This window comes from Cyrtonyx montezumae, unplaced genomic scaffold, assembly GCF_038088225.1.
Source record: "Cyrtonyx montezumae isolate F1298 unplaced genomic scaffold, pur_monq_1.0 scaffold_23, whole genome shotgun sequence".
Classification (NCBI taxonomy): Eukaryota; Metazoa; Chordata; class Aves; order Galliformes; family Odontophoridae; genus Cyrtonyx; species Cyrtonyx montezumae.
Genome location: NW_027071970.1, coordinates 3,252,265 through 3,267,055, shown reverse-complemented (window position 1 = coordinate 3,267,055; position 14,791 = coordinate 3,252,265). Strand labels below are relative to the sequence as shown.

Below are 14,791 nucleotides of genomic sequence, written 5' to 3'. Positions count from 1 at the left end.
GAACAAATCAGGTGTCCAGCTCCTATTGATCTACATCCTCCTTAGGCACTTTGAAAAACTACTTCAAGTCGTGTATCCTCGAACGCTTGGAGGACTTTGAAACTCTTACTCCCCTCTCATTCCTGCTGAGATTTTGAGTGTTTGTCTCAAACAGCCTCTGCACGTTCTAGCTACAGCTCTCGTGGGTTGAACAGCAAAACGGAGGGCAGAAATCCCGTGTTTGCTTTAACTCTGAAACTGCCCACTAAGTTTGAGAAAGGGAAATCGCCATTTAAACCAGAAAACAGGAAAGAAACTTCCCACATAGCAGAATGGAGATGAAGTAAAAGTAACTTTATTCCACTTCTCAATGACAGTTGTATCGTACCTGATAATAAGGCAAGCTACTCAAAGTCCCACAAGACGTATCTGACCATTGAGACAGTATTCAGAAAAACAAAGGGAAGTTCACAGAACAGCCATTCCTTGGGGTCACCAAAACCAGCGGCCAGATTCCGCCACGTACAGACTGTGTCAGCGCGAGTGCTGACGACACCGACTCATTTCATCACTGATAAGAGTGAAGTTTCACACTGAAGTAATTAAGGACAGGCTGTGCATCACTGACTTCAATGAAAAACAGAATCTGGCAGAAAGAAAAGTGGAAAAAAAAAAGCACATGAAAAATACAATACCAAGGTACAGAAAATACATGCTACTTCCAGGCATATGCTTTAACGAGTACAGATTTCTGAGAGATGTTTATTTTTTTTTCTGAATAATAGGTGTACTCCTGCCAGGCGTGATTCATTGCTCACGTGCACCTGCAAAACTCCCATGCATTTCTGGGTATTCAGTCCAGGTTTATGTTAGTGCAAGGAGAGTTAAGTGTAAGTTGGCATAGCTTGCTCCAAGGCGTAGTAATAATCAAAACAAACAGAGCAACAGTCACCAAAGATGCAGCTGTCCGTGTGAACGCTCACAGCTCGCTCCTTTGAGCATAGAACATGTGTGTGATAAAAAATACAGATATTCTTTCAAATGGTTTCCAGCTAATAAAAACTAGCTGTCCTGACACTGCAGTAATTTAGAGGGCGTCCATTGCACAACCTAAGGCTGTTCACTGAGGGGTAACCCAGGATCAGCAGCTCTATGCAAATCAGTGAGTGTAGAAAAGTGTCCATCTCCACGCTGATATATGGACTATTCATAGCAAGACGAGAGGATGAATTAAAAATAAGACACGAACAAAGCAGAACACAATGAAACGATGTGACTTGCTAGAGGAACAATAACAGAGGGATGGAAAAGAACATCTATTTAAAAAGGTCTTTTGTGAGATTAAAAAAAGAAAAACTTCTTATATACATGGAGTTTAAAGAGGAAAATATGATCAGTGCAACTGTAATGCAGGACTAGAGCTGAGTTAAGGGAGTTCAGCAACGAAAGACAACAAAACAAGAAGAAATCGTCAAGAAAAAGGCAGATGTTATGGAACAAAAGTGTCTTCTAATAATTAAGGGATTGAAATCGGTCCCAGATGGTGAAAAATCCAACATAAAGACCCTAAGGGCTGGAGGTGACAGGAGAAAGCAGCCGCTGAGTCAGAGTACACCCACAGCACTGTAAAATTGCATCGCGGGGTAAATCACACGCCCGTTGTTCTGGTTCTGTTATGTCGAGACTATTGTACAGGAATACAAAAACCCGTAACGGCCTGATCCAAAACCCACTGGAGGTGACAGGAGTTCCACTAGCTCCAGCAGGCTGTGCATCAGAGCTTACCAGGTTATTAGCTTGGCTTTGTCTGGCTAAGCTCAGCCAGGGAATATCATGGACCCAGCACGCATTCCACGTAAATGAGAAAGAAAAGGGAGTTGTTAGGGCAAGGTCTCGTCATCACGTTAGGGTAGAACAACAGAAAAATGCTTCTTTATACTGAGGTTCCATATAAATAAATAATCTGGAAAACCTGGTCACGCCATGCTGATTTACTAACTGGGCTATCATTGCATCCATCAGCAACATGCCTCTGCAGACTTGTAGGGTCAAATCTAACAGTCTGGAAAGATGGGTTTCCTTTTCTTCTTACTTTTCCTCTCCTGAGATTTACATGGTGATGTATTCCAAGTGCAGTCCTGGTCTTCAGATAGCATGCTGCAAGGACACAAAAAGATGTTTTTAAAGGAGCAAAAGACAAAGAGTTTGCCTTGTGAGCTTAAATTATTAATTCTACAGATCTAATGGATACATTATTTAGTATCACTTGTTCTCTTAAAGAACATCCCTGTAGATTAGTGGTTCGATACCATTTTGAATCAAAGCACTGTTTTTAATGGCACCAGGTATCTGTCAATCTGAACAGCATTTTTAAACAGGGTTACCCGAATCAATGCATGTTGGGATCTTCCAGTGGCAGGAAATGGCTTTTACTTTGCTAAACTTTGTACCCCATGCTCTGCAATCAGCAAACCAGGCCCTGCAGTCAGTCAGGCGGGTTTCCTTGAGCCTTCCTTTGCTATGGAAAGGAGCAGAAAGCAGAATGGGCACAATAAAGATCCTCTGCTGGCTGCCTAACTGTGATCTTGCTGTCCCTTGGTTTATTCTGTCTGCAGCACAGACTGAGTGAAATGGTACCAAAGCATTTTGAGAGCCTCACGAAGGGGACAGCAGAGATGCTGAAAGTAATTCTGTTCACCTTTTCCTCTTTAAGAATTTTTTTTTTAAGTAAGAAAAATGCAAGTTATACAAGTTGAGCAAGCTACACATGCAATCCATCTGCGGCGGGTGCAAAGTCTTACTCCTTTTCCTTCTACCTGTAAAAACCAATGCTACACTGCTGCCAGCGTGCTTGATTTCAAGCACTGGTCAGAGGTGGTGCTTTCTGAGAGGTCTGGCTGTCTCTCATGTCTTCCTTCAAAGCCATGCTGACATGTGGTATCTCTGGGCCTTCCTTGAGGTGAGGTTTGATCTCAAGTGAGATGACAGAAAGGGTCAGAAGAATGCAAGCTTGAAAATATCCTAACAGTTTGCATAACATTCTGCAGTCACTGAGCACAGCAGCCCTTCTCACCTGGGCTCTTGCAAGAAATGTAACTCTACCCTGCCTCTATCCCTGGGGTAGAGGATAAACAAAGGCAATGAGCTTGGACATGGATCAAAATACTTAACAAAAGACAAGAAGATCCTCTCCAAATCAGTCCAAGTCAGTGGGAAGGCATCATGAAAGGATGGGAGAATGGTGACGCTGGGTCAGAGCAAACAGCCTGACCCACAGGATCCTGCCCTGAATGGTGACAGGCTGCAGATGCCTAGAGGAAGTGTGTAAGAAAAGGATAAATCCCAGATGATGCTTCTCTCCTTACTGCCTTCCAACTCTGCCAATCTGTAGCTTAGAAACTCTCTGAGGCTGAGATTGTATTTGCATCGAAGCTTCCTTTCTTAGCTTCTCTTGTTGCTGTTTCAAATAATTTGCATTTCTGGTGCCTGTTGCAAACAGCAGGAATAAATTCCACAGCAGTATTGTATTTCATGTGAAACATATCTTCTTGCTTAATGCTGCTTTCTTCTGATATCTCTCAATCTCATTCATAAGAGACATCAAATAACTCCTCTCTACCTCCTTTCACTGCCTCTGCTTGCCTTTGTCTTCCACATTTTCCAAGCCAGAGACCACATCTATTCTGTCTTTCCAAACACAGAGATTTTTTCATATGTTTCAGATCTTCTCCACTGTTTTTGTTTTGTTTTGTTTTGTCTCCTACATCTTTTTTTGAGAAAAGGGCCCCAGAAGCACAGGAAGCACTCAGGATATGGTTCAGAGCTGAGTGTCACCTATCAGTATTTAATCTTTCAATTCAATCTGCTCTCTAACCAGGCATACTGCAGCAGATTAACATCCCATCCAGGCTGTGGCACGTAGCACTCTGCACAATCCCACCAGACAAACACAGCCCTTCTCCCACTGCAGCTCTTGATGGACAACATGCCTATGAGCACATATGCACAGTTAGACTCAGTGGTGACACAAATACTGGTTTAAGTTACATCTGAGCAAGCAGTGGAAGCATAATTCAGTGCGATGCACTGGAAAGAAATGAGTGCAGGAGAAGCTGACAAGGACGGTTAAAAGTCAGAGAATGGACTAAGTAGAAATTGAGCCTAGATGGGTGCACAACTTACCTTATCACTCAGTGATTCCTCTCCATAACAAGGAATGCACCAGTTTATGTTAATCAAAACAGACAAGTTTTAATGCTGGGCTGTTAACTTCAGTAATGAAAGTGATGACTTCCCCCTGTCTGTGTTCAGGGTTGTGACTGCAGAAAGTAGATGATTCCTAAGTGTTGGGTGGGCCCTGTTCCAGGCTCTGTGTGTGTGTACATTTGCTAAAGATAACATGCCAACACTGAGGACTACTGAAGCTCTGCAAGGCAGCAGCACTAGCCCAGAGTTGGCTTTGCACTGAGTAAATCTGCAAAATGGAAAGTCAGTGCTGTTTATTCCACGCAGGGGCAGGTGTCTCCTGCTGTTATTCCCATGTTATCACTGCTTGGCAAATGAGTAAGCCAAAAGGAAGGCAAGCGAGGAAGTTTGGGGCTCCCAGCTCCCAGCTTAGGAAACTGCAGAGAAGTGAAAGGACCTTCCCCTTCCTGAGCCCATTGGTCCCTGCTGATCTGTTTTCATTAAGATGCAAAGCAGCCTTTTGAGTGTTCCTGTGGTCTGTGACTTGCTATCAGATGCAGGTCCATGATCTCACCCACCAGATCCTGGGCAAGGAGAGCTCCCTGGGCACTCTACTCCAGGTCACTTCCCTCAGCATGCTATCCGAGTGTCACAATCACAAGTTACTGCAGTGATGAATTATGGGCATCAAAACTTATTGTGTCACGCTCCTTCCTATTCATTCCATAATTCATAAACCACAGATTTGGCTAGAGCAGTCCAAATGAACTGCAGCACCATGTAGGCCTGATCTCGCTGTCCTACAGGGAAGTATAATCATTACTGGGGATGTAATTACTGCTAACACTTGTTCAAACTGGGAATTTCTCACACTGCTACCATTTCTACCCATATAAACCCTGATGAGTGGGTTTCGTCCTGGCTGAGAGGCCTGTGGGATACCAGGGGAACTGTTTTCTCTTCTGCTTGAAGCACAGGACTATGTCCCTTTCCAGAGCAGGGTGGAACACACAACAGGCTTGGGTACTGAAAAGGCAGAAGAGATGTCTGTAAAAAATGGGTAACTTTAGCTAGATTTTCTAATAGGGCAGAAGTTTTGTTATTCAGAGGACAGTGATTTTCTTAGGCACTGACCTTATCAAGCTAGTTTTCTAGAAATACCATTCACAGGGAGCAAATTACTTTCCAGTGAATGCTGAAGGAACTGTGTCCAGATCTGGAGAGATATCTGAGCACTCATTTCCCAGTGGTTTCAATGAGAGATGCTCAAGAGAAAAAAGTTCTTTGGTGGTTAAGATAAGAGTTTGCACAGATGATGGCACGAAACTGCAACTGCAGTGGTGGTGAGCTGCAGGGCACTGCCTTCAAAACTGCGTGACACACGAGATGCACTGACCCAGATGGGGCTTCAGAAGGATGTGGCTGTCAAGGTCACAGCTGTGGGGACTACCTGGCCCTTCTCTTTGGCAATGGGATGCTTGTGGCAACTCTTGTAGGAGCTGTACTCTGACCGAGGTGCTGAACGTCCAGGGGAAGGGGCTCAGACTGCAAACCACTGGGGTGTACTAAGCAGCAGAGTTGATTTCTTCTGTGAAGACCAACAGAGACTTTGTAGGGGGGAAGAGCCTGAGCTCCACCATGCAACAGATGAACAACTAAATATTACACTTGAAAAACGAGCTGAACAGAGAGACTCCCAAGATGGGGAAAGCAACTGGATTATGTGGTAGTTGATAAACACATAAGAACATATCCTGAGAGGGTCAAGTTCTTCACACATACTGGTGAAACCTAAATTAACTTTCATGAAAATACATTTGTGTGTCATAGAACCATCAAACTGTGCCTTGTGGTAATCAAATAAATCCATGACAGGGCTGACTCATTCCATGAAGGCCATTTTGTACCATTTTGCCAATGTTGAAGCATGTTTATTAAATCATCTACGTTTACTTCACATTAGCAGAGATCGCAAATCGGCTGTATATAATGATGATGGAAGTACAAATGTGAGAGCTGCATGGAACATGCAATGCCACCCATGGCAGTCATGTGGAAAACTCAAAACCAATTTAGTATAAAATATAATTGCCCAAGAGAAAGGAGACTCAGGTAAACACAGAGGGTGGAAAGGGCAGCAGAGTGTCCCTATTCACCCATTTTCACATTAGAGAAATAAGATCGTTGCCCCTATCAAATACTTTCTTAGAAACAAGGGCTCTCTAGGGGGTTACAGTGGGAGGGGAGGTAGTGAAGGGACAGGAAGAGCAGGGAGCAAGGTGAATCCACCGAAATTGTCACTTGAACCCTCACAAACTGGAAGTATCATTTGGCCAACACATCTCTATGGAAACTATTCACTGAATACAAGAAATTACTACCCCAGCAGTATCCAGCCAGGTTCCCAGGCATCCGAAAATGCTTCTACCTAATGCAGACATTGTTCTTAAAAATAAAAATTAAATTAAATTTTAAAAAGTCCTGAAAAGACAAAACTTAAGAAGATAAGGCATGCACTGATTTACTGCTGCTTACTTCCTTGAGGGTAGGATAGAAATGCTTACAAGTACCAGTTAAATGTCAAGTGCTAACTACTTCTCATGTCTGCCAGTGAGCACAAAGAATCATTCACATTCAGAAAACAGGATCTCACTGTAGGGGAAGTGAAATATTAAATGCAGTTGAATGTAGACATTTGTGCCCTTGCTGATGTGAATGCTTCAATTCAGTGTTTTTGGCCACTCCTCATGCCGTCCTTCTCTCCCTCTGCTTGAAAAAAAGCCTGAGCTGCTACCCTTGTGCTGCCCGTGTTTGGGAAATGATAAGGTGGCAGAAGTGAACTGAGGAATTTACTGCTGCTGTCAATTACAGAACTTGGCACTCCCAGCCTGAGCTGACTTGGTTTTAGATCTCTGAGGGCTAAACAAACCCAACACAAGCTGTACGGGAAAGAGATTCATGTTTGTAAAACGCGAGGGATAATAAGGAATGCAAAGGTAACCAATATCCTACAGTGATGGACTCCAATTGCATTTACTCCCCTGAAGCTCCATAGGGCATACTGAAAGAGCTGTGCATGTTTGATCAGCCACTCCGTTCCACTTCTCAGAGATGCCCGTGTTTCAGCTGAGGCGATCTCTATTTTTAGTTTACACACAAGTTCACACAGTGTGTTGGAAGGCAGAGGGAAAAAAGGTTCTCCAACCAAAACGAACAATCATAAACTGATTTAAACTGGTTATTTTATTGGAGGGGGCACATTATTGGCAGAAGAGAACATACTGTTGCACAGCATTAAGAAAGGATATTGAAGCTCTAATTAGTTTTGGTCTGTTTTGCTAATAAGCTTATGGTCTGCACAGACACTGGAGCTCAACTGTGGAGCTTCTCCACTACCATTCCAGCTGTGTGAAGATGGATCAGCTGTAGCTCACAGAGCAAATCATTTGTGCCCAAGCAAGTCAAGGCAGCATTACGTCTGTGGTACCTTCCAATATAGTTACGACCACCTTAATATCAAGTGATAAAGTAGTAATTGAATGTCTTCTCCTCCTTATGAAGTGGGAAAAAAAGCAATGTTGGACAGCTTATGAGACTGAAAATTAACACCTTTAGACGTAATTACCTGGAATCTAGGGGTCTCTGTGCACTAAGTCCTGCAGAGGAAGAAACTGAGGGGTGGGAAAGAAAGAAAGCAGCTGGCCCAAATTAAAAGACCAAAGGGAAATGCAAGAGTTTCCAGAATATTCACTGCCACTAACACAGACATTGGCACTTAATGGCAGAAAACAGCACTTTATAAGTTTCAAAATAAAGTAAAAATTGCACTTTTGGAAAACCTGTGATAGCTGACAGACTTGAGCTTCTTATTCTGAAGCCCTTGCACAGATAAGAAGTGCTTGCGTTGGAACTGATGGTATTTTGCTTACCGTTGTGAAATGAACTACGCAGTAGATTCCAATGATGACGAGGCCAATGATAATTGATGCAACTGCAACCCACAGTGCATTGCGACCCAGTCTTCTTGATCCTTCTACGTCTCCTTGATTATAACTGTTTAAAGCCTTTAAAATAAAAGGAAACAGAATTTGTGACTTTTTTTAATGAAAGAACCAACAAATACAGACCTCTGTACACAAACCAATGCAACTGCAGGTAGCTGGAGGTGGTGGAAAAGAGCAGACAAGGAAATCAGAACACATCTGAGTGCCACCTTCACATGCTAGAAATCTCTGTCCCTTTGCATTCTTAGAACACACTTGTCATTATTATCATCCACATTTGGAGGCATGCATCAGACCTATGGGCATTATCTCAACAGCCTAAGTTTATCTACCTGCGATGGAACAGATGTTTTCTATTTGTCACATGGAGAGAGCTGCGATAGGATCACTCTGATCTTCCACTCTTGTTAGATTAAGCTAGGTGTGCTTTGATTATAAGTAATCTTTTTTTGGCAGCAAAGACAGAAGAGAGTGGATATCTGAGACTGGAAAGCAGGAAATGAATGAACACTACTGAGAAAGCAGCAATACCTATACGGATAATTGTTCCCCCATTTAAAGCCAAACTCTGCCTCTTCTGTAGTGATAGAAGTGCCTTCGTTGTCACAAAGACTTCACAGCTAGAGAGGTTTTAAACTTAACTGTGATTACTCAGACAAATGGTTTTAAAGCGATTGAACTAAACCAAAAGAAAGAAGAGCTGTTCTGCAGAGAGGAAATAACTTCTAATACTTTGCCATTGTAGATTTCCATACAAGCTTGGCTTAGATCCATCGGGGTAAAAATCATCTGAAAGATCTTGATGAGAACAAGGGCAAAGAACCAAAGGCATTCAGAGATGAAATTCTTCTGAAAAAGCGTCCCTTTCAAAGTACAAGGTGATGTTGCAAATGAATTCACTGTAGGAGCCTAACCATGCTGGTTACAGGAAAGCTCCATGCACCTCCCTCACATCAAAGCACAGAAAGTTGCAACACTAGTGACTTCTGCCACGAGGAAATGTAATCATCTTCAGCTTGGGAAACACTTCGTGTTGTGACTAATGAGACTTGTCTTACTGCTGTGCAATCAGCAAATCCTGCAGTCTGATCCACAGCTCAATGGAAGATTTGATGCCATGATTCGTTAGCTTCCATGAGCTTTCACTCAGGTCATAAATACCACCACAGTACAGTACTGAGATTTTCCTCAAAACGGCACCAGGAGTGACATTCAGTTATGTGACTGCTATGCTAGGTACCTGCAGAAACTTATTCAGCCTTAACGCTGTACCTCCGATTATTTTAATGCTATATAACTTCCATCAACATGTTATCCCAGATCTAGCGGTTGCGGTCTTTGTTCAGATATTTACCATTGAAAAATGGAAACGACTCATTTAATTGTCTTCACTCTTTTTTCATAGAAAAACACTGTGGCTACTAAAGTTTGTTTAGACTCCATGGGATACCAAGCACTGTTTGTAGAGCACTTTTTGCCAAGGAGAAAAATAAGGACAGACATTATCTCTGTGTGCTCTGTCAATTAGTGAACGCAGAAGTTAATGGACTAGGTACATCCGCGCTGTTAGCACTGCAGCAGGATCACTCTTGCCAAGACAGTCCCAAAGCAATGAAGCCCATATTCCTAGAATTGCATCTCAAGGATAAGTACAGGTATCTACTCTCCTGTGTCTAAGAAAGAGTGAGCTGCTGATGCACTCTTGCCCTTAAGGAGAGCACTGATAGATTTCTTCTCTTCCTGGCAGCCTACATGCCTAAACATTTCTCTATTACAGTTCCCTAAAGAATACCTCTAATAACTCTCTTGATTGTCAAATTTTGTTGAAGTTGGCTAATGAACTTCACAGGGGAAATGGGAAAAGATGGAAATGATGGAGACAAGCATGCAGGATGGCTGCCCAAGGCTTGTTTCCATAGGGTATTGGGCTGCCCACACATGAGGCAGAAGAACAGTGGCACAGTCACGCCTGGTTCTCCATCAACACAACCTCCTGTTGAAAGGGTTGGCTGGCACCGTTCCTCTCATACAAGTAACTCCACTGTTCTCAGCAGTCTTGCCTACAGAAGAAGAGTTTTCTTAGGTTTTCTCAAAAAAGCCTTTTAGGAAGGTCAAGAAATGGAAAATGGTCTAGCTTGGTCTCGAGCAGGATGACTTTTTCTCCCCCCTCTGGCAACAGAACATGCCCGTGGCTACAGGGAAGAACAGTGGAAAAGCATCACTGACACCCCAACCCTGGTTTTGCTTCTAGGTCCACCAAAGGACAAGCTTTCCATGACATCTAGAGACTGGTCTTGCAAGCACTCTAAGCTCAGGTCTCCGTACACATGGTCTCAAAGTAAGGATGAAGTTGTAAGAAAGGCATGGCAGTGTAAGCTTGCAGTTCTGTGGCATTTTGCTAATGGATTTAGGAAGCCTGGAGAACACCCACATGATTCCTGAAGGTGCTTCATAAATAATTCACCCTGTGCAGTTTAATAAGTAATGTAATTTTAATACAAATCTGCGACGAAGAGCAGGAAAATAGCATTAATGATAAAGAAGAGGATTTGGGAGAGACAGGAAGGAGACAAAAGCTTCTTTATTAAGAGGCTTAAATGAAATGGTGTGATTTTGACAGCATCCAAGAAAAAAAAAAAAAGAAGAGATTTTGGGGTAAAGCTCTTTAAAATTAACTTACTTCCATCTACTTCAAAGAGCCCTTGGATTGAGGCTTCAGATTTCAACATGGTAGACAACATTAACTGTTGAAGCCATCAACATTACATCTGTGACTATTTCCAGGGACTGTGCAATATGCACAGAACACAGTGTCTGCATGTGATGTTTCATCTGTTCAACTCTCCAACAAATTTCAGCCATTTTCAGCTCGATACCGTACAGCTTCTCAAGGTTCTGCTACCTCACTTCAGGTAGCCACAAACTAAACCAAAGCCACAGCTCTGCAGCTGCTCACTGAGCAATCTCAGTGCCTGATGCCACTTTCTCATGCACTGTTTTATGAAAGGTACTCTCAGTTCAGAAAGGAAGCAACCTCTCCTACAAACAGAAATTTGCTGGATTAGCCGTGAACTGTGACTCCCTTCCAACAAGCATCTTCTGCTCCACGCTGCCAGAAGATGGCTTATGGTAAAAGCAGAAGCAGGGAAGAGACCTTCCTCCACATCTCTTACAAATCCGGGCAGACCAGACAGAGGTGCTCTGATCAATATTTTCTGTGCTTTTGCAAAAGCCAGACGGTCACAAATCTTATTCGACTGTGCCTGGAAATGAGACACTCTCTCTAACTCAGACCAAAGGAAGAACGAGACGTGCTGGCTCAGTGTGACTTCAAACAGAGGAGAAAGAAGAGGGAACTGGGGGACAACTCACAGACAGTGTAGTTTGTTCTGCAGGTTGTACAGCTCTGTGCAAATGCTGTACTTCTGTGACTCTGGGGACAAGCTGAAAGTGTTATGGGAGAGGAAAGCTGTACCAGTTTGTGGAGATGAGGACAGCATGAACGTGCTTAAGAACAGCTGATAAGCCTTGTTTAATCTCATCCAAGTAGGTACAAATGTTCCGTAAGGTGTTAGGTGCCCACGTACCTAAAAGGCACTTTAAAAAGCCACCTGGGGTTGGGTGACTGGTCTGCTACACCAATCTTTGAAATGAAGGCAACTGGAGGTGCTGTACCGAGTAAGGCCAACAAGGCTGATCGAACTACCAGGCCACAGTAATGACAGAGAACGTGAAAAGTTGATCATCACAACAGAGAGGACCTGGGAAAGGTCCCAAAATAAAGTCAGCTAAGACCTGGAATTGTAAGACTTGTACCCCTAAAGGTGAGAAAGGAGTGAGGAAAGCAGTGCTAGAGCTGTAAGTGGGGCAACAGAAGAGACCGAAGATGAATCTGTCATTTAATTCAGGGGTGTGTTGGAGCCCAGACTCTACTTTTAGCATGAATGCTATTTTCATTGTCTGAATTGAGAGCACATAAGGAGGACACAACACATATGAACAGGGTGCTGAAAGGGGCATGCCCCTTTGGATGCCAAGAGCACATTTCCATTCAGGTTCATCCTAGGCAGTGGAAATTGTTATAGAATTCTGCTTCTGTGGGTCCATACCTCTTTTGACACAAGATCTCAGGCAACCTATGCTAACTACTGAAACTAAAGAAAAGGAAAAGCTGCTCTTGTATCTCAGCATCAACACTTAGCAACTCTAAGGATTGTGCAGAGAGAGAGTGGGATGTAGGTCCCAGTAAGGCAGCGATTAACAGCAGAACCTGGAGCAGAGGTGGATGGAGCAGACACAGGTTGCAGCTCCAAAAGGAGGGGAAGTAGGGCCGTGGAAGACAAGCCAGATGTTATTTCCATGGAAAAAATGAGATCTTAGGTAAGAATAATGTTGAAACAGAAGGCATTCGCACACAGTGGAACTCATCAATTGAGTTTTAGGTTCCCCCCTTTAAAGGAAACTCACAGCTGTGACCTGCACAGATCATTTCACATTCAGGAAGTGCTCTTCCCACCTCAGTTTCTATATATCCCACGGAGACAGTTAGTTCAGCCTGACTCCCGAAGCCTGCGTGAACTTCAGCTGAGGCGTGGGCAGACGTTCCTCCATATGGGGCGCAAAAGTCTTTAGAGGCCAAACTCTGTCCTCAGCAGTTAACTTCTGTGCAGCCCCAACGCTTTGCTGAGAGCACTGTCACAGTGAACAGATGCCCACAGCCCCAGCTCGTCACCTCTCACTACTTTATACAGCACCCGAAGCACCCACTGACTGCAGAGCTGCTGGGTACCAAACCTGGCAGGTTTCACCTTCTCAAATCAGAGAGCGTAGTGTGTAATTAATAATAAAGAAAAGAAAAAAAAATAGAAACATGACAGCTAATATTTTTCTGTTCTGAACAAAAATGGTCACAAAGATGGCTTGGAATGGCTCCTTCAAGTAATTTAAACATACGTTCTGACACCAAGGCATGATTTGTGATCCATCTTAGTAGTCATAAGAGTTTTTGTGAGATGGGTAATTATTCCAACTGCTAATTGCAAAAGGAAACAGCTGCATTTTTGCTTACCTTTCCAACCTGGCTGTCAGAGAAAGGGAAGGGAATACACAGCACGTTTCCCAACCTTTTCAGCTCCTCAACAGCAGAAATACATTGTGCTATTACTGAGCACACGTCCTGTTAGAAAAGTGTGGACCTGACTGCAACTTTCAACCTGGAGGAGAAAATTCTGTTCTGTCAGTCCCTTTTGTTTTAACGGGATCGCTGCGTTGTGAAAGACCGGGTTACGACACGGAGGAATAAGCCTGTCCTCTCAGCATGCTGAAAACACCAAGCTTTTGGCCAACAACCCGAAATCCCGACTGCTTTGTCTACTTTTCTTCCATTCAAATTCAGCATCGTGCACAAACGCCTGTTTACTGCAAAGAAGTGGCACCACCGGACTTGATGAGCTGAAGCAAAAGACCGCATAACCGATGTGCGGCTCTGATTTCTGCTCCCCAGCCGCCGCTTTACAGCCCGTGAGCCCAATTCAGCGTGCAAGTTGCTCGATGCAAGGGATCTCGTTAATTGGGGTAAACTTCCCTCCTTCGCTCAGCCTGAGATAGAAACCCCCCCTCGAGCTGCCTTTCCCTCCGCGTTTCTCATCGGATCAATCTTGCTGAGCCGGGACCCGTTAACGCAGCGCTGCGGACCCCCGGCCGAGCCCGCTGATGCTCTCTGCCTCTCTAACTCGGTCCGCTGCCCCGACGGCTCCTCCGGTCCCACTCTGCCCCGGGTGGGAACGGCTCCGAGTGGGACCCGACGGCCCCACGCAAACCCGCAGCCCCGAGCCGGGGGTCCCGCACTCAGAGCAGCCCCCGCCCGCCACGTCGCGACTCACCATGACGGCGAAGACGAAGGCTACGATGTTAATGGGATAGGCGGGGCAGAAACAGGCGAGGATGCTGAGGAGCAGGTAGTTCTTGGGCCGCGGTTGCGGCGGACCGTCGGGGAGCTCATCCTCGATGTTGGTCTCGGGGCTGTTGTCCAAAGCCCTCTTGATGTCGGTGCCGGCGGGGAGCGAGGACATGAGGCTGCGGCACGGCGGGCGGGCGGCTCGGAAAGCCCAGCGCCGCGTACCGGGCACGCGTGACCCTACGGCGGCACCGAGCCAAGGGAACCGCCCGGCACGGCACGGCACGGCGCGGCACGGCGCGGCACGGCACGGCACGGCACGGCACGGCACGGCGCTGCACTGCCCGGACCGGCCAGCAGGGAGCGCTGTCCTCAGGCGGCTCAGCGAGCGATTCAGTCCTGACTGAGCTTTGCGTCTCCAAAATGAAATTCTCTTTGGGGAAAGCGCGAGGGAAAGCAGGGAAATCAATGTTTTCGCTTCCAAAGCCCTCTGTATGGGAGGGAAAAAAAACCAAAACCCACCAACGATCACCAATAAAGGCAAAGAGACAACAAAACCAAACGCGAATGGAGCAAGTAAAGTTCTGCTTCCGTCACGGTTTTGAAGCTGGTGAGGAAGGAACAGGCTCCAACTGTGCCACATACCATAAGAAAACAAGCTTTATAATACCCACGTTATAAGAATGATGGATAATAATAATTAATAATAATAATAATGCCCACTTTC

General features: G+C 44.7%; 1 protein-coding gene across 4 annotated transcripts; it reads right to left on the bottom strand.

Annotated features, from left to right (window-relative positions):
* Nucleotides 1-319: 319 nt before the first annotated feature.
* Nucleotides 320-14,298, bottom strand: TMEM233 (transmembrane protein 233). 4 transcript variants are annotated; one of them, XR_010622379.1, is made up of 4 exons: nucleotides 14,051-14,298; nucleotides 8,094-8,228; nucleotides 2,072-2,136; nucleotides 320-625 (listed from the first exon to the last, which is right to left on the bottom strand). XR_010622379.1 is itself a non-coding variant. In XM_065738827.1 (3 exons), exons 1-3 carry the CDS (start codon nucleotides 14,237-14,239, stop codon nucleotides 2,125-2,127), a joined length of 336 nt encoding a protein of 111 aa, XP_065594899.1. In that variant the 5' UTR covers nucleotides 14,240-14,297; the 3' UTR covers nucleotides 1,059-2,124. The 4 variants fall into 4 exon arrangements, 1 of the variants encoding a protein (XP_065594899.1); XR_010622377.1 differs by having other exon boundaries at nucleotides 1,765-2,136; nucleotides 14,051-14,297; XR_010622378.1 differs by having other exon boundaries at nucleotides 1,979-2,136; nucleotides 14,051-14,297.
* Nucleotides 14,299-14,791: the final 493 nt, after the last annotated feature.